The sequence below is a fragment of the Cercospora kikuchii genome (genome assembly GCF_019650295.1).
Source record: "Cercospora kikuchii DNA, contig_00004, whole genome shotgun sequence".
NCBI lineage: Eukaryota > Fungi > Ascomycota > Dothideomycetes > Mycosphaerellales > Mycosphaerellaceae > Cercospora > Cercospora kikuchii.
The window spans coordinates 978,667-996,775 of NW_025408585.1; the positions used below are offsets into that span (position 1 = coordinate 978,667).

General features: G+C 54.3%; 7 protein-coding genes across 7 annotated transcripts; 2 read left to right on the plus strand and 5 right to left on the minus strand.

Annotated features, from left to right (window-relative positions):
* Window positions 1-363: 363 nt before the first annotated feature.
* CKM354_000661100 (uncharacterized protein) lies at window positions 364-1,856 on the minus strand (the record flags this gene model as incomplete). Its single annotated transcript, XM_044801935.1, has 2 exons — window positions 364-575; window positions 647-1,856. The coding sequence occupies 2 exons, from the start codon at window positions 1,854-1,856 to the stop codon at window positions 364-366; spliced, it is 1,422 nt and encodes a 473-aa protein (XP_044657870.1).
* Window positions 1,857-2,687: 831 nt separating this feature from the next.
* Window positions 2,688-3,734, plus strand: CKM354_000661200 (uncharacterized protein; the record flags this gene model as incomplete). Its single annotated transcript, XM_044801936.1, has 2 exons — window positions 2,688-3,144; window positions 3,229-3,734. The coding sequence occupies 2 exons, from the start codon at window positions 2,688-2,690 to the stop codon at window positions 3,732-3,734; spliced, it is 963 nt and encodes a 320-aa protein (XP_044657871.1).
* Window positions 3,735-4,279: 545 nt separating this feature from the next.
* CKM354_000661300 (uncharacterized protein) lies at window positions 4,280-6,340 on the minus strand (the record flags this gene model as incomplete). Its single annotated transcript, XM_044801937.1, has 1 exon — window positions 4,280-6,340. The coding sequence occupies one exon, from the start codon at window positions 6,338-6,340 to the stop codon at window positions 4,280-4,282; it is 2,061 nt and encodes a 686-aa protein (XP_044657872.1).
* A 1,113-nt stretch (window positions 6,341-7,453) lies between these two features.
* On the minus strand, window positions 7,454-9,040 carry CKM354_000661400 (uncharacterized protein; the record flags this gene model as incomplete). Its single annotated transcript, XM_044801938.1, has 1 exon — window positions 7,454-9,040. One exon carries the CDS (start codon window positions 9,038-9,040, stop codon window positions 7,454-7,456), a length of 1,587 nt encoding a protein of 528 aa, XP_044657873.1.
* A 2,560-nt stretch (window positions 9,041-11,600) lies between these two features.
* Window positions 11,601-12,987, minus strand: CKM354_000661500 (uncharacterized protein; the record flags this gene model as incomplete). Its single annotated transcript, XM_044801939.1, has 2 exons — window positions 11,601-11,771; window positions 11,821-12,987. The coding sequence occupies 2 exons, from the start codon at window positions 12,985-12,987 to the stop codon at window positions 11,601-11,603; spliced, it is 1,338 nt and encodes a 445-aa protein (XP_044657874.1).
* Window positions 12,988-14,254: 1,267 nt separating this feature from the next.
* CKM354_000661600 (uncharacterized protein) lies at window positions 14,255-16,120 on the minus strand (the record flags this gene model as incomplete). The annotated part of the gene is made up of 1 exon (XM_044801940.1): window positions 14,255-16,120. The coding sequence occupies one exon, from the start codon at window positions 16,118-16,120 to the stop codon at window positions 14,255-14,257; it is 1,866 nt and encodes a 621-aa protein (XP_044657875.1).
* Window positions 16,121-16,420: 300 nt separating this feature from the next.
* CKM354_000661700 (uncharacterized protein) lies at window positions 16,421-17,011 on the plus strand (the record flags this gene model as incomplete). Its single annotated transcript, XM_044801941.1, has 3 exons — window positions 16,421-16,522; window positions 16,653-16,727; window positions 16,802-17,011. 3 exons carry the CDS (start codon window positions 16,421-16,423, stop codon window positions 17,009-17,011), a joined length of 387 nt encoding a protein of 128 aa, XP_044657876.1.
* Window positions 17,012-18,109: the final 1,098 nt, after the last annotated feature.

Consider the following 18,109-nt stretch of genomic DNA (forward strand, 5'->3'; position numbering starts at 1 on the left):
GAAGCTCCACTGTGCCTTCTGGCCACATGATCGACGAGCAACAGGGTTGTCACTTTCGCAAGCTAATAAGGTCATAGACGATGTCGACAACAACTCTTTGGCAACATTTACCTCGGTTCTATCAAAGTTGGTTCGAAAACAGAAAAAGCTGTCTAATCGACATGCCTGAATTTCGTTGTTGCAGGAAAAAATTTCAACTTCCATGCATGCATGCATGCATACTTTCACGCATGTTCTGTAGTCTATACATAACCAATCAATATATCATCAGAAATTGTACAAAAACGCTCTTTTTTCAATCATCATTCCTCATGCAAACCATTAAAATCCACGCTAATGCTCTATGCAAGTCATGATAATTCTCTACAGAAGAAGCAAAGTGAACAAGAAAGCGCCGGCCATTACGACGAAACTCGTCTCGACCATGCCAGCAGAAGAGTCTGGTAAGCCGCAGCATTCTCTGGTATATTGAACTCCGTTGGCTGCAGCAGCGACGTGGAAGACGGAGCCTGGTTCGGGAGAACCGTAGTTGTAGTAGTCCACGAGCATGAAGTTTGGTGGGCGGTCCCATTGTTCTGGAGGAATTAAGTCAGTCAAATGTGCACTTTTTTCAATACACAAGGGAACAGAAGAGTAAGTGACTCACCAGTACAGTCAACATTCATCTTTCCCAGAGCTCCAAAGACAATCTCTTGACTATTTGTCAAGTTCAACTCGGCTGTATTTGGAATCAAAATCGCCTCGTCGCCTGTTGCGATTCCAATACTGGACAAGTCGACCGCGACGTTCAAGTTGTGGTTGGCGAGGTACATGTATTGTTCTCGGGCAAGAGTCTCGTTGAGGTCCGGCGGGCGTTGGGCATCGCAAGGAAATGATTGGTTTGTGGGCGAGAAGGGTGTTTCCCAGATGTGAGAGAACTCGTCCAAGATGTAGGGAACACGAGACTGGTCAGCATCGTAGTCCATGAAGACGACGAGCCGGTTGTTGCCGAGGATCATTTCTCCAAGCGTTGGCCATTGTTCGCGGTATTGGGGGATGTAAGCCGGCTCGTAGAGGTATGGCAGGAGGCCGGCGTTGGTGAAGGCGGGCACGAAGTTCTCAACATCAGTGAAGTCGCTGTTGCCGATGAGCATGGTCAGAACATCGTAGGGGTGGTCTTGGAGCCAGCCGCGAACGAGCTCCAGCTCGGATTGGAAGGTTCCAGCGTTGAGCTGGTCACAGGAGGTGTGGCAGTTGTAGAGTGTCTCGTTGACCCAATGGACTTGACCCTGGAGCATGCGCACTCCATCGTTGAGCTGGGTGAGGATAGATAATTCTTGATTGGAGGCGGCGTTGTTGGGGACGACGAATGCGGAGTTGTGGGATGTGATCATGGAGATGTTGGAGTACTTGCGCGTGCAGAACTCGGGCCAGCCATTGCAAGGGACGGTGTTTGTGGGTCGTGCTGCTGAACTGGTGGAGCTTGCTGTGCTGTTCGAAGTTCCGTTTGTGGGGGATGCACTGCCGCCGATCTGCGTGAGTTCTATCGAACGTGTCGACGCCGTGATCTGAGAATTGGTCGAAGTTGATGTCCCGTTCGTAGTGCCGGTCTGTGATGCGGTCGCAGTTCTAGTGACGGTGCTCTGGCCCGTGACGAGCAGATATGTGTACTGAGAGCCCGTGAAGGTGAAGGTGGGCACATCACTTCCGGTCAGGGTGATGTACGAATTGGTGAAAGAGAACTCAGAAGCGGTGCCGGTTCGTGTTCGCGATGCGCTGCTGGTCGTGGATGGCGAAGATGTTTCCGTGTTCGACTCCTCCTGTGCTCTTGCTCCTGCTGCTGCCAGACATAGCAGCCAGATGGCGTTGGAAACCATTTCTGTCGCGGTACAAACAACACCCAACTCCTTGCCGTGCTACTTGACCAAATCAATGAGAAAGAGACAGCATGGAAGAGCTCCTCGGAGGCAGAAAATGAGCAGCAAGCCACCAAAGTCAGGACCATTGCGGCTCCAAACAGCCTTTCCATCATGGCCCCAGCGGCGCCGAAAGCCGCGCTACTGCGACCGTTCAGCTATTCACGATGATCTGCAGGTCGTGTCTCTGGCGCAGCGTGGCCTCCACTTTCGTCATACTTCGCCCGTCGCCGCGCAATCCCGGCCAGATATGTCTTGGCGAGTCGATTGCGCTGTCATTCAATCTCGTCGTGCCATCGCTGTCGAAGTATTTGCAATTCTGCAGATGAAGTGCAGGCATTTGGGCGTGCTGCACATCGGTCGTGGTGTAGGAAAAGATGTCTGAGGCTGCGGAGTAAGACAGAGTGACGCAACGATGCTCGCTCGGTTGGTGATCCGAAGCGCGAAAGCCCCTGTTGGCGCGCGATGAAGTTTGATGGCGCCGAGCGGTCTTGACGTCGCCGCTTCCTGCAAGCCACGCATTCAAGCAGCTCCTCAGCAACATTTGGGGTGTGCGCGTGTGTGGACGTGCTCTGCCACGCACTGCTGCTGCTACCCGCGTAGATTCGATGATGTCTTTGCTACCACCGGTAGGCTAGTCGCTCTCCCGCCCGTTTCTCTCCTGCGCTCTGCTTGAATTTCTTCCTAATGACTACACGCCATTGAGACTGTCCTTTTCCTTCTGCACGGCTCTGCTGAAGTCGTCGTCCAGGAGCTGTCGCTGGAGCGTGAGGAGGCAGACAAGCAGACAACATGTTCGGACGCAAGAAGAAGGATGAGGGAATCGCAGATGCTGGCTCCGACTCCGAACGAACAGTAACCCACGACTACGAGCCCACCAAGGCACAGATCAAGAGAGCGACACGACAACGATTCATCTGGGCCTTGCTCTCCTCTTTCCTTCTACTCATCTCGGTGGTGTTCTTGATTCTGGTCGAGATTGGAAACACGAGCATCAGCAGCACCTTGAACAAGATCTGGTTCATCCGACTAGATCTGTCCGACATCATTCCCGTTAGCGTCCCCAATGCCGTGCTCATAAACAGCATAGCCCAATCGCTGGGTCTCCACGATTTCTACACTGTTGGACTATGGAACTACTGCGAAGGCTATGAGGGCCAAGGCGTAACAAATTGCTCTCCTCCCGAAACCCTCTACTGGTTTAATCCCGTTGCAATCGTCCAGAGTCAACTGCTGGCAGGAGCAACCAGTGAGTCCACCCCACCCCACTTTCCCAACCCTCATCACCACGAGGAAGGAGCACGAACAAGCTGACATCAATCGTCCCTTTTAGTCGCCCTCCCCGCCGAAATCAACGACATCCTCGACCTCATCCGCCTCGTCTCAAACTGGATGTTCGGTCTCTTCCTCACAGGTCTCATCCTCGACTTCATCGTCATCTTCCTCCTCCCCCTCAGCGTCTTCACCCGCTGGCTCTCCCTCCCGCTCAGCATCATCACCTTCATCGCCGCCCTCCTCACCACCGCAGCTGCCATCATCGCCACTGTAATGTTCATCATCATGCAAAACGCCATCACGTCAGCTACAGAATTGAACATCCGAGCAAGCATCGGAACACAAATGTTCGTCTTCATGTGGATTGCTGCGATAGCTAGTGTGTTGGCTTTTGTTATTCAGCTGGGTATGTGCTGTTGTTGTGCGAGTCGGAGGGATGTGAGAACAGGGAGAAGAATGGGGAGCAAGAAGGCTTGGACTACGACGCGGTCGGACGGTGGTGCGGAGGAGACGAGTGAGAAGAAGAGGTTGCCAACCTTCGGGCGAAATAAAAGAACTGCATAATTTGTGGATATGAAGATTGGATTGATGGACAGCATGCGTATTGGGTCCAAAAAGATCATTTTGTATTGGCATGGCGACTTACAGCGTATTGCGCGATTGGGCATTGTTTAGATTATGAGCTTTCTATGATGTATATGAAGTACAGTATATTTACGATTCGCATTGGCTGTAGTCTCACAGAACGATCAATTTTCTTTGCTATTCCGAATCTGCGCGAGCTATGGACGAGGTAGAGCAGCAGAACACAAGCGTTGCTGAACTTGCGACGACTCACAAATCTGCATACACAGGATATGAAGCGCAAGCCAAGTCCGTTCCGGAAAGCAGAAGTTAGTTCTGCTGATTTTGCGCAGACTTACGAGTCTGGATATGCAAGGGGAGCAGGACCGATCAAAGAGCGAATATTCGGAGTGGCGTAGAGAGAGCGATGTGCAAATCGTAAGAAATCATTCCGTGCCGCCTAATATACATCTAATCCTACACTTCTCTTCCCCTCTTCATGATCAACATTAGGGTATCTCGCTATATCATCCATCATACAAGTCTTACTGTCCTTGCCTCGACAAAGCAGCAACAGCATCCTTGAAGCCAGCCTCATATGCCGCTCCTCGTCCCTCAACAGAGTGGTGTTGGTTCGAAGTACCTGGTCCTCCGAGCGAATGCTGCTGTTGAGAAGGACCGTGTCCGCTCGTCAATCCCGCACCTACTCCGCCGAGAGAGTGTTGCTGTTGCTGGAGCGGTTGCTGCTGGTATTGCGGTTGCTGCTGATACTGCTGCTGCTGTGGACCGAGTCCCTGACCGTAGCTCGTTGGCTGCTGCTGCTGCTGAGGAAATTGACTACCTAAATGCGTATTATCAACACCTTGCGTGATACCTCCAATGCCACCAGAGGAAGGGTGGGAGCCATACAAGTTATTGTTTGAGCCGGTGAAACCTGGCTGACCTGCGTGGGTGCCGGTCACGCCGTGAGCACCTCCGGTTTGCTGTGTGTAGTTCGTGCCCGTAGTTGGGTCGTCTGGGTAGTCTGTTCGCTTGCTGCTGAGCTTGTCTTTGGCCTTCTCCATCATGGTGCGGTTGTCGGCTTCGGGGTAGGCGCCTGGGACGCTGCTGGTGTTGCCCAAACCGCCTTGGTGCTGCTGGTAGGCGGCTTGTTGGCCGCGGGAGTATTCGTCCTGGTGAGCACCGCTGAGGCCTGATCCGGGGACGTTGGAGCCGAGGCCGCTGCCGTGGGTGTTTCCAGTCAGGCCGCTGCCGTGTGTGTTGCCGGTCAAGCCACTGCCGTGCGTGGTGCCCGTGAGTCCACTGCCGTGAGTGTTGCCAGTCAGACCGCTGCCGGAGTGGTGAGTAGGGTCGTTGTGGTGGTGAGAGGCACCTGCGAGACCTGCTCCACCAGCTGCGCCTGCAGCGAGGCCACTTCCTACACCTGGTCCAGTGTGTCGGTCGGTGAAGCTAGGGTCCTGACCAAGTGGCTGCGCAGAGGAGTTGAAGTTGGAGCCTGTGTTGCCATGGGTGCCAGTCAGACCTGAAGTGCCGTGGGTGCCGGTCAAACCTGAAGAACCGTGGGTTGGGCCACCAACGCTGGAGTGAGTGCCTCCAGTGAGACCACTACCGGTCGTGCGATCGACGTTAACTGGGTTGCCGTAGGCGTCGTGAGCGTTGCCGTGCTGGCCAGGGAGGGCGTTCTTGACCTTGTCGCCCGTGGTTTGGTGGACTCCAGTGTGGTGGCTGGAGTGGCCGATGCCTTCTCCGACACCACCAACCTTCTGACCTCCTGCAGTTGGGATGGCCTCTGGGTTGTTTGCAGCTGGGTGAGAGCCTGGAACGAAGTTCTGGCTGTCTTGACCAGTCAGGCTGCTGCCGTGAGTGCCGTGGGTACCTTTATTATCAACAGCGTCAGCTGCAATTCTTTGCCCCTTGGATGAGTATGGGTCGAATGGCTGGCGAGCAGTTGTCTTCTCTGTCGATGTACTACCCAGCCCCCCTGCGTGATGCTCACCTGTGTTGTGCGTACCTGAGGTGTAGCCGCGAGAGCCAATGTCTCCTGCCTCACGGCGGTGGCTGGAGCCAAGGGCGTCGTTGCCGGTAGTGGAAGTTCCAGTGATACCGCTACCATGTGTGTTGTGGCCGATGCCAGTGCCAGTGTGGTGTGTGTTGCTTCCGACACCGGTTCCGGAAACTCTGCTGTTGTCGCCACTCACGAGCGGGTGGGTGCCTCCTGTGATGCCGCTGCTGCCATGAGTGTTGGTCGAGCTCGACAATGGGTTGTGCGAGCCGGTGGTGGTACCATGCGTTCCATGAGAGCCTCCAGTGAGACCTGTAGATGTGCCGTGTCCGGTGGTCCCATAGGTATCGTTAGAGCTCGACAGTGGGTTGTGTGAGCCAGTCGTGGTTCCATGTGTCCCGTGAGAGGTTCCTGTCACCCCACCCGCAGTCGTGTTGTGTCCGAGATGCGATCCCTCTCCAGTCAGACCTCCTTGAGGAGTGTTCGTAGTTCCATGAGTGCGAGTGCTGTCAATCTCCTGCTGCTCCCGGAGCTTCTGATCTTCAGTCGTGCTGTGGCTCTTATTGCCCGAAAGCTTATCTTCCAATTTGCTAATGAGACCCATATTTGCGATGTTCTTCTGTTGCTTCTTTGGTTGTATCGAGTCTGTGGCTTGTGAAGAAAAAGAACTGTTACAGCATGCGGTCGTAGACAGATATATCAATCGCGCAGCTCACAAAGGACCAGACCTACCTCATCGCACGTCACTCCATCTCGTGCCAACTATCGTCTCACCGTGCTCGCACAATCAAGAAACATTGTCCGCTCTGCGCATGCCAATGACACGAGATCCGCAAACGGAACTGGCGTGATGACGAAGTCGCTTCTATACCGTTCACTTCTCTCCAATCGTTCTGTGGAGCCCGCGGTATATCAGGCCAGGTTTCGTGTAAGGTGTTGATGACCTGGGACCAAATTGCGCAAGCAGTGCAAGCACGCGCTGCTTCGCGATGTCGTGGCAAGCGTCATTGTTGTGGGCGGTTCTGTTGATAAACAGGCTGAAACGTCTCCGGTATGACGCCGAATGATGCGAAGCAGAGGTGTGGCATCCTTGTCGGCCAAGATTTGCAGTGGAGCTGCGACGAAAGAGGGTGCGAAGCCCCATCACAGCTTGCGGACCTACCTGTTCTGGCGAGATGGAGGTGAAGGTATGATGTGGCTGATGAGGGGTCCAGCAATGGTGAGTTGTTCATATACATTTGACATTGGGGACGCCGCCACGAGTCTCGCGACAGACGGCGTCATATCTCTACTCTCTTCTCATCTCGAATAGTATTCAGTAAAACATGTTCGCCGCTCCAGGACTACAAGCGTCTGACAAGCAGACTCGCCCCTTCAACACGGCAGTGCTGGCAGAATGATCGTGCCGCACATGGAAAGCAAATTTGGGTATCCCGAGAAACCAGTACCGCCCATTCGTCGAGGAAGCGCACGCCCGCGCTTCAACTCAAGACCGCAACGCCGCCTTTTTCAGAGGAGCATTATTCCGTGCTCCCGTTTTCCAGTCCTCAAGACGCCGCGCTCGCTATTCCCACCCATTTTCTCTACGCTTTGCGTGAGGATCATCAGGTCATAAATTTCGTATCGTGCTCTCGTGTTACAACAAAGAAAAGGTTATAGCTTCGGTCCCGCTTGTAGCAGTAGCGTGACCAAGGGATGAATGGTCTCGCCACCGCTGTCATCGCTGCAGACCGAATGTTGGTTTGCCCAGCAGGGAAGCTGGGTCGGTGAAGATCTTGAGGAAGGAAGACTTCTTAGAAGGTTGTCGGCGATGTTGAATCTTGGCATACTGCACCATCGGGCCAACAATGTCAGCTTCTTCCACGACCGGGAATTTGGAAGGCTGCGTAGGATCTTGGAGTGATGGCATCTTCTGTAGCGCTTGCGTCTCGGCCAGCGGTTGCACAACGGGGTTCTCGCCGCTTGCTCGAGCTTGCGCGTTTGCCATTTCATAGTTTGCGCGCCAAGTGCCATCAATCTCTGCCCACTTCTCTTCGGTGAGCTTGTAAATTTGCGAGGTTACCCCGTGGTTGTCGCTGACGCGCGCAGCCTGTCGCATGAACTCGACACGAGCTGACTCCCAGTCGTCCCGCAATTGCCGGCAGTTCTGTGCGTCACAAACTTCAGGTAGGTAAGGTTCAGGGTAAATGTGAAAGTTTGCATGCCCCAGCTTGATCGCCCAGCGGTCTGTCTCCTCGGCGATTGCTAGGTGAGGGATCTCTGAAGCCGGTTGCAGAACGTGACTGGATCGCTTGTTGATCGATGCTGCCGACCCTCTTGTTGACAAAGGTGGGGTCGGGAAGCCGCGTGTGATGGGTGTTGACACGGGCGTGTTGGCCATGGATGGTACCACGCTCGGGGAAGCCACTGACGGAGATGTCAGAGGTGATCGCAAGGCCTCCTGGGAGTCACTGAAGTAATTCGACATCATTGGTGGCAGAAGCGGTGTCGTCGCGAGCTCCTGTCGCTCGCATGCATCATCTTCGGGTTCAGGGATGCTGATATCGACCGGCCTGGAGGTGGTTGACGACAACGCCCTGGACCGATGTGGAGTAGCTGGTTGATCGTGAAACGATGGGCGCATTGCTGGTGTTTGTGGAGTGCTCGAAATGCGCATCTCGTGCGCATTTGGTGCAGTGAAGGATCTCGTGGACGGAAGGCGCAAAGAAGAAGAGCGAGAGGTTGGCGCACTCCGAAGGTTGACAGTCGAGACCGAGCCATTGGATTTGTGCCCACCAAAGCGCTTCGAAAAGTGGTGACTGAGGCGCGAGGTGAAGCTATCGGTCATGTTCTCGTTCGATCTGCGGCGCTTTGCTTCTCTCTCGCCGCCGGGTAGATAACCGCCATCGAAATAGTCATCGCCTGGAATCCATTCTAAATCCGCGATCGATGCTGATCCATGAGGGGAACTTTCGCGTTCTCGATGATAGCAGAAGGGCGTATCGCAAATGCACAATGATTCGCGTCTTGATTCAACGAAATCCCATTGTTGGTCGTCGCGCTCGGCAGGTTCTTCCACGAGATCGTGCAGTGTTGTTTTCTGCGGGTTGGCCGGGGAATCCGGATTCGTAACGAGTGATGATGTAGAGCTGGGATAGCGATTGTGGCCGCGCGAGGAAAAGGTAGGAGTCGGAGGGAAAGAGTATTCCGACTCTCCAGAAGAATCGCGCGAATGAGTGGGCGAGGGCAAGAAGGGCCCCATGGCGTCCTCGGACAGTTGCGAAGTGTTGAGTCTGGGAAACGAAAGACTGCGTCTGCGGCTCATATTGTACTTTGACGTCGCGTCACTGGGGCCTATAACGCGCAGACACGAGGCATAGTGGATGGCTTTCCGTGGTTGTTGACAGTAGATCCGGTGCTGCTGCTTGTCGTTTCAGACTGCGAAAGGTTCGCTGCTGCGCTGGCCACGACTCGACGCTTAGACAGAGGTCGGGATTGGTCAGGTTCAAGATACCAGCTCTGTTGTCGTTGCGGTGACCGACCATAGGCAAACGGGGGAGAGGCACGTCAGATGTCGAGCGAAGAGGTGTAGTGAGCAAAAAACCAGTCTGATGGGCACCGCGCAGAAAAGGCGTGGTATCTCATTGGAGAAGTGGAAGAGCGAAGAGCGAAGGTTTTGGCTAGTGGGGGATCTTGTTCCCGAAGCGCAAGCGCAAGCCAACTAGTCCGAGCGCCTCCAAAACAATGCCGGGCCACACAGGACGGGACACAGTACGGGACACACCTCCATCACAGCCGTTCTTGCAGCGGACGAGGGTTGGGCAAATGACGCACCCATTCTGCATTCTGCGGCTACTGTAGCAGCACTCTCACTCTCCCATCAAACGCGCAGCAGCAATCCTCGGGCAGCAGACAGCAGAGCCATCGACATGGGTGCGACTACAGTAGCGCCCGTCCGCCCTGCACTGCCGTCCACGCGAGTGAGGATTTCCTGGGAAGTCGTTCACGACTTTTTCCTGTTCCCGTCTTTCGCTCCGACGAGCGACCTGCTTCTCGACCGTTCTTGAGCTCCGCTAAACCCACCGCGAGATTAGTCCGTGGGGATGGGACACATCATCGCCTGCACAGCCTGCACCGAGCACCACAAGGACCCCAAGCAGCCATCGTGGCAGGCTGGCAGCGCTTGTCGTCACGCCGCTGTTGTAGCAGTCCAGCAGTCCAGCAGTCCACGTTTTGATCGTCACAGCCTAGTCCTACCGCGCCGGCGTCAACACAAGTCTGGTCGATCGTTGTCAACCTGTCATTCGGCACCTTCACACCTGCTACACCTGTTGTGCCACGCTGTAGACCGCCCACCTGACACTTTCTGCTGGCCAGAATCGGGTCGTGGGGAATATTGAAGCTCGTTTACATGTAGGGAAAAGCTGCGGTGAACCTGGGCCAGCAGCTGAATGCCTGTCATTCGCACAATGCGTGTAACCACTCTGCATGTCGGCTGGGATTGCACGGCAGCTGAGCGGAAGGAGTCGCCAGCCGTGTGCCACTGTGCCAGCCGCTCGTCTTTTTGAGATCAGCCACAACCTTTCTCGCAGCACACAGATGCTGTAGCAAGATCATTGTGCATTGCTGGCACAAAGTCGTGATCCAACACGATATTGATTGCAGATGTCCATCTCGTGATCTTCACGCATGTCAGCCGCAATGTCCTCAACATCAACTGTCCCGATCTCGTCCGTTGAGTGGTGGACAGACACGACAGCGCTTGGCCAAAGCAAGGCATGCGATGCCTGCGGTCGAAAAAGGTCTCGCAAGCGAGGAAAAGTTCGCTGCGGGGCATTTCGATTTCAGACTTTTTTCCCACCGGGCCATTGAAGCCTCTTTCGCTCGGCTCTCGAATGAGCGTTGCTCTCGTCATCAAGATTTATTGACAAAATGCGATCTATTTCGCAAACGTTGCTCTGAGTCGCTGGCTTTGCACTTCCGACAGAAAAGCTGGAAGCGTTGTCGTCCTAGCGCAGTTGCGCTGGCAAGTCATGTCACTGCGTCAGCATAAGCCTGCATGCAGGACGCGTGCGGTCCGCCCTCCCACTCGTCAGCTATTCTGCATCCAAACGGTGCTGGTCAACAAAAGGCGTTGCTTGGATGTTTTGAGTGTTGCGTTCGCGCAGGTACAATGATAGGGCTGCATAGAGCGTGACAACGAACAGCGATACTGCCTGCTCTCGCTTAACGCTGCCAAGTTGCATTTGCAAACAAGCCTGGCCCTGGCTCCAGGGAACCGGTACTGCTCAGGAACAAACGTCGGCGATGATCACAAACGGTAGCAACTGCCGTCAGACCGCTTTGCACGTGAGTCGGCTGTCGTGCTCGCTGTCACCGTCGCTCGACTTCACGTAGTCATTCGAATCGTCGATGGTCACCATGCTTTTGTAAAATGCGTTCGCGCTTCACGACTGCTGCTATAAGATTGCCGAATTCATCGAGCTGCCGCGATCGTGGTGTGCTCCGCGCCCGCCGTGCCAGCAACGCGCACCACCAAAACCTGGTTGCAAGCGGAACACAGCTTTTGGCAACGCTGCCGCCCGGCGCTGTGACCGCATCGCCAGTGAGCCGACAGAACTCCGGGCTTCGTCACTCTGGTAGCGATACGGGCCATGACACATGGCACTTTTCTATGTTTGTCGACGCTTGGAAGCCGACGCGCAAACGTGACTGGCCAAGCACGTGTTGAGCGAGCCGCATCCGAGTCCGCCAGTGAGGTTACGCGACGGATTCCCTAGCAATCCACTACTCATCAACAAAATCCCCATCAAATTTTTGGCGAACTTCAGTCGAACGGATCCGATTCGATTGATCGCGTGAAGGTCCTCGGCATTTCACATGCTTCACGATGCCCAATACTTCCGCCAACGGGCCTTCTGCTCTTCCGTTCCTCTGAAGGTAAAGTCGACTTTGGTGATGTCGTCAAAGCCTTCCTCCACCTTTGGTTCGCGGTAGCGACCTTGGAAGCCGGAAAACGCCATCGCCGGCAGAATTGTTCGATTCTCCGGGTTCACCTATGGATCGGTCAGCATGTCACGTTGTAGCAGATGCAGATTGACGCACAAGGCCGTCAGACAGTGACCGCAGGGTGTCGTTGTGCTCGCAGAGCTTCGCTGGTGCTGTGAAGTGAACTAGGCGAATCGGCACTTGTAGCCTCTTTGCCAGCTGTATCCAGACTGCTCTCGTCTCGATGTCTGCGTTCGTGTTATCCACCACGACAGCCTTTTTGTCCTCGAGATGCTGTGTTGCCACTCTCACGCACCTGTCACGCGTTTTGAGAATGTCTTGATTGACACGTTGATACCCCAGCGTCTCCATGTGTTGCCAGTAAAATGTGGACTTGCCTGCTCCGGGAGAACCACAGAACAGCACGAGTTCCACATCATTCTTCTTGGTGAATACAATGGGGCTCAGATCTGTTTGCGAGTCCAATCTCGGCTCGAGGTAGGCCGCTGGATCGAAGGATCTCACGAAAGGCTTTGGTGCCTCACCTAGGAAATACTCCTCCGGAGTCTGGAACGGTATGCCTATGTTTGCCGCCAAGTCGCGATCCGAGCACGAATGATCCTTGCGTACTTTTGCAGCTTTGTCCCCTTCACGACCTGCAGCATCCCCAACGAAAATGCAATTTGCAAGGTCGACTTCAGCGGCATCGTTGAGTCCGTAGTCCTGCAGCAGCTGATCCCACATGCCTGTGCGCGGTTTTCTGTAGTTGTCCTTTTGTGTTGCCGCGTAGATCGTTATCGGGAGCTCGAGCACATTCATGACGGCTGTCACTTTTGCTTTGAAGTTGCTCAGACTCTTCATGTCACCTGCTTTCTTGGGCTCGGGCTTCAGGACAATTCGGCTCTGGTTGCTGATGATGACCACAGCATAGCCGTCCGCGTTGAGCTCCTTCAGCTTGCCCGGTACTGTTGAGTGCCACCACTGCCAGTCATCTGGACCTTTTGAGAATTGCAGTCCCGACTTCGTGACTATCAGTGTGCTGTCCAGGTCGAACGCTGCGACCTTGACTGGTTTGGGTCTTGTAAGAGTGGTGGCGCCTTCATACCGCCCGACAAGTAAGCTGCCGTTAACATCATGAAACTTGATCTTTTCTGGTTCTTTCTGCGACGCGGGCTTGAAGAAATTCGAGACTGCTTTGCTCGTAGTCCCGGTCACGACTTTCCGCTTACTTGGTGGAGGCGAGATGTCCCGGTCTATTGTGGCGCTCCGCTTGAGTGAAGCCATTCGAGCGGTGACGTGAGCGCGGGCAGGACAGAAGCTCCCGACAAGGCGTGTGATCCTTGTTCTGGGCGCAGTGCACATGAGTTCGCGGCGGAGAGGATCGCGATTGACGCGTGTGAAAGAGCGGCTCGAAGTCGACGCGTGCGCACCTGCCAGCACTTCGTCGGGAGCCTAATGTCGGTCTTGCCTCCGGACTGAAGCCTTCACATGCAGTAACAACCCGCACAATCGAGCAGCACGAGCAGCGGACGTGATGCAAGTCCAGCACCGCCAGCAGCGTGATTCACGCACGTAAGATGCAGCACCTTCTGGCCGCGAGTTCGCTTTGCGACAAGCAAGAGCTCAACCTCCCTGGAGCTTCACTAAAGCACCCCAACCTGAACACTCAATCTCCTCCCTAACCACATTCATCCCACAAAGGCAACATTTATGAGAACAGCATATCCCTTCCCAATGAAGAAATTTCCGACAGACAATGAAATGAAACCACCAAACGCAGGGACTATCACATCACACATACACTTTCAACCTGATCACGGAGCAGACCACCCATGACCTTGCCCTAGGCGGTCTGCACGTCAAACTTCTCCAACACATTGCAAGGTCAGCGGGTGTTCAAGGTCAGCTCCATGAGCAAGCCAACGAACAAGGCAAGGTAAGCTGCAGAAAGCCAACGTTAATCCATCGAGAGCCACATGAGGAGTGCTTCGATACGAAGAGGAAGGGAAGATGCGTATATCGTTCAGTCATCGATGGGAATTGAGGGTGAAGTGAAGCGCATGATTATGGGAAGGTAGATTCTGTATTCTCTCATTCAAGAGCGGCGGTGTCTTGCAGTCATCACCGACTCAACTGCCGTAAACTAATGTTACAAATCCACCCGGACGGCAATCGTCCTTCTATTCGACGAAAGTCTCTGCCCAACTCCTCTCGCGCCACGTTATGCAACAAGTTGGGTTCATGAAGCAGATTGAAACCGCGCTGCCGCTGAATCGACAGCCACTACTGATTCCGCTCTTCCCCCTGCCCTCGAAGCAATCAATTGCCGCATATGCAGCTCGGAGTCTAGTGGCCATCGCTTCCAGTGCTGATACTATCTCTTCACAGCACGGGAGACACGATTCCATGGTCTCATCGACAATGACCCGACTCGCCATTCTGCCAGATTCCACCAATATAGGTCAGAGAAAAGGCCATGGCTGCGATGCTGCAGTTTGGTGTAGACTGCCTTTGAACAAATGACGTCTTTCAGATGATGCACGTCAACCTCCTAGAGCTTGGCCTTCACACCAGCAGGACCGTTAGCAGTGGCTGATGCTTCCTTATTGAGCTCGACTTTGCCGTTGCCCTGGCCCTCGCCGAAGAAGATGACTTGTACAGTCAAGTCATCGCGATATCTCCTGCTGTAGGGCGAAGGCAAGGTGAGGAGCGCTGAGAGCGTGTCTTGGTCTTTGCCACCAAGCGCGTTACGCACGAGATGTGTCGCTGCATTCTTGTCCTCAACCACGAATCTCTGCTCGCCCGACGGGATTCCCCATTGCTGTTGGCGCACAGGAGCACGTTGACCCGAGCCGTCGCCTTGATCGTGATGCTCTATAGGCAGTGAGCTTTTCTGGCTGCTGAACCACGACTGCAGCCATCCGTTACTTGAACCCTTCGCGGAAGTCGAAGCTTGCGTTTCGAGCCATTGTCCAACAAGACCAACAACCTCCTCGTTCGTGAGCATTTCCCACAAGCCATCTGTGGCCATGACGACGAAATCGCCATTTGCTGGCTCGATCTTCGTCCTCGTGATTACGGGCTCGGCAGTGACATATGGCGGTGTCTTCAAGTGCTTGCTAGGCGAACGACCAAAGAACTGTCTCTTCATCTTCTCTTGTGTCTCGGCTGACCATTTGTACACTGCGTCTCCAAATGCCCTGCTTGGTTCTAACCCACCAAGAATACGTCCGTTCATGGTCACGTATGGCTCGCCAGGATGTTCTGCCCTCAGTCGAGCATCTTCAGAGGGCGTCCCTCCGGTCTGATCAATGGAGAGTGCTGTGGCTGTCCATTTTCCGCTGCCTCCACGTCTACCCAGCACCGCCCTCGAATCACCTGTGCATGCCACGCGCAGCTCTTTCGACTTTGAATCGTAAAACGAGAGAAGAGCGCACGACCCTGATAGGGCAGGCGCAAGAATCTCAGCTGCGACGACTTTGGACTGCGCCTTCAGCACTTTTTGCACAGACTCGTGTGTGATTTCGTTATCAAGTTTGACAAAGCCCTTCTTGATAGCAGCATCGATGGCGTCCGCGGCGGGGAAGTTGATCTTAGGATCTTGCAGAGCAGACTTGTAAGTCGCGTTCAGCTCGCGAGCAACGTATGAAACGAGTGTCTGGCGCAGTTTCGCAGATGTCGTCCATCCTGAGTGGCCATCGAAAACCCCCCAAAACATCCAATCCGAGCTGGTTTTCCCATCCGGCGCCGCAGCTGTAGTGTTGGGCACTTCTACGATCTTTTCGACGTGGTCATCCTCGATTGGGTCGTTGCTGGGTATCTGCACCACATCATAGCGGACTACGCCCTCTCCTCGACCAACCAAGTAGCTCTCCTCGTTCGTCCTGAGCTTGGCTGTGGCCTGTTCTGGGGTGAGCATCTCCAACACCTTCCTCCCTGAGAAATCCGTCTCTTTGCTGATGGGTTGGTCCGCGGGGATTTGAGCCGTAAAGAGCTGCCCCTGCTCCACAATCAATGCCTTCCTCACTGCCTCCGGCACTACTGAATCCTGAGCGAGTGCACCTGTCGCTAGATCTGCCGCTGTTGATTGCGCTGTTGCTGTAGATGATGTCGAATATGATCTCCCCTGGCTGCCACTCAGAGCACTAGACACTGGCGAGACATTTGCTGGCTGCGATAAGGACTGCGATCGTTGTTCGTACCCGTAGTATAGGGCGGCGGCGCCAATGCCCACCGCGGCAGGGATGGAGTATTTGCGCGAAAGGCGCATCGACGACTGCAGCGGCTGGGGCGTGCGTCCACTGGTTATTGATCGCAGCTGGCTGGCATTCTGAGGACTGATTCGGAGTTTCTTGAGAGCAGAGCGCGGCGTAGGACGGCGGAACGCACGCAGGTTCTGGATCACTGCTCTGCGCATCGCCACATGGGAAGAATGATGGCGGGAGGGGTGTTCGAGGCGTGAGAGGTGCGATACAGATAGCGACGACGAGATGATGCATGCGGCAACAAGCACGAACTGTTTTGTGCATGTGACCCGTGCGCACTTGTGCTCGATTGTGCTCAGTTTATGCACGCTAGCGCAAGAGCCAAGCCCTTCCCACAAACCCAGACTTTTCGCAAAGAGCTCTGGTGCGTGAAACTTCGAAGACGACGTCGACGACCACATCACCCAACGAACGTCTCTCGATCCGCCCGTCGCATCTCCTCACCTCTCGCCATGTCTTCCAAGACCCAGACCAAGAAGCCCGCGGGCAAGAGCGGCCGCTCCGCTATCGAGGATGTCGTCGCGCGCGAATACACCATCCACCTCCACAAGAGAGTACGTTCAGTTTGATGAAGTCCACGGATGGCCGGGATCTTCGTACACTCTTTGTTGAAAGACGGGTGTAGGAGTGAAGGGCATTGGACGGAAGACTGAGACAAGAGCATACGTCTAACATACTTGAAAGGTCCATGGCGTCAGCTTCAAGAAGAGAGCTCCTCGTGCTATCAAGGAGATCCGCGCTTTCGCTGAGAAGGCTATGGTATGTACAATCTAGTTTCTATGGATGTTCACCGCAGTCGATCAAGAATAGTGTGCTAACACTCTCCTCCACAGGGTACCTCCGACGTCCGCCTCGACCCTCAGTTGAACAAGAAGGTCTGGGAGTCCGGCATCAAGGGCGTTCCTTTCCGCCTCCGTGTCCGCATCAGCCGTAAGCGTAATGACGAGGAGGGTGCCAAGGAGAAGCTCTACTCCTACGTCCAGGCCGTCAACGTCAAGAACCCCAAGGGTCTCCTGACCGCCGTCGTTGAGGACCAGCAATAGATTGCTCGGTAGGCTCCGATGGATGCAAGGACAATAGGGACATGATGAACAGTGGCTTCTCTTTTCTACATTCAGAGCAAGGCGTTACAATGGATGGATGAGGATACCCTCTGCTAGATCGGCCAGTCTGCCCAACGCGAGCGGAAACGCAGTCGCGATTGATGGCAGAGTGCATGGCACTCTAGCATTACGAGTGAAAAGTACGTCTCTATGACAATCAATTGAAAGAAAAGCCTGCTGTTCATCACATCGTGAACTCGTTTCATTCTCGTCGTATTGATCTCGCGATGCCACACGCCGCCAATCGCGGTCCGACATGGCTCTTGATACAATAGATACTTTCCACTCAACTGTACTCCATGGACTCATCTCTGTGCTGAGTTGTGCTCGACACCACATCTCGAATCGCACAGCTCCATGGCTACTTGTGCCAGGGAACAAGACCTTCAACATCCCGGCCCGAATCCAGACGCCTCGAAACCTCTCGACACGCGCATGACATATACCCCAAGTCGCGGGCTCGAGCTACACATACCCGTGCCCGATACTGGACCAACATTATACCAACCTCGTTTCGTGTCACTTCCATCCGTGTTCCAAATTCTCCGAAACCATCACATCTGACTCGCCTCTACCAAACGGTTGGAAATATAATATGTCACAATCGAAAACATATCACATGCCAGTAACTTCAGAAGTTCTAAAAGGGAATGATTTTGGAGCTTAATGCTCTTGTCACAATGCGTAGCCGAACTTCACACAACCGAACGCGCGGGAACCTTACCATTTCTTTAACGACAGGCACCTACAACCACATTCTGCACGGAGAATATAATGGAATGCGGAACGTCCATGTGCTGGAAGTAACTTTTTTGAGAAGGCGATGTTCTGCCCAGTCTTTTCTTTTTGGTATCATGTCAAGCATTAGGCGATGGCGAATTTGGTTCTCGCGCGAGAGCTGTTGGAGCAAAACACGGAACGCGCCAACGAATCTCCGCGAGGGGCGTCTCTATCATCGTGGTCCTAAAAGACCATTCTCCAATGTCATGCAATCTAGCCCGACCCGTGAACGCCTCGCTCAGATGACCTAACACCCCC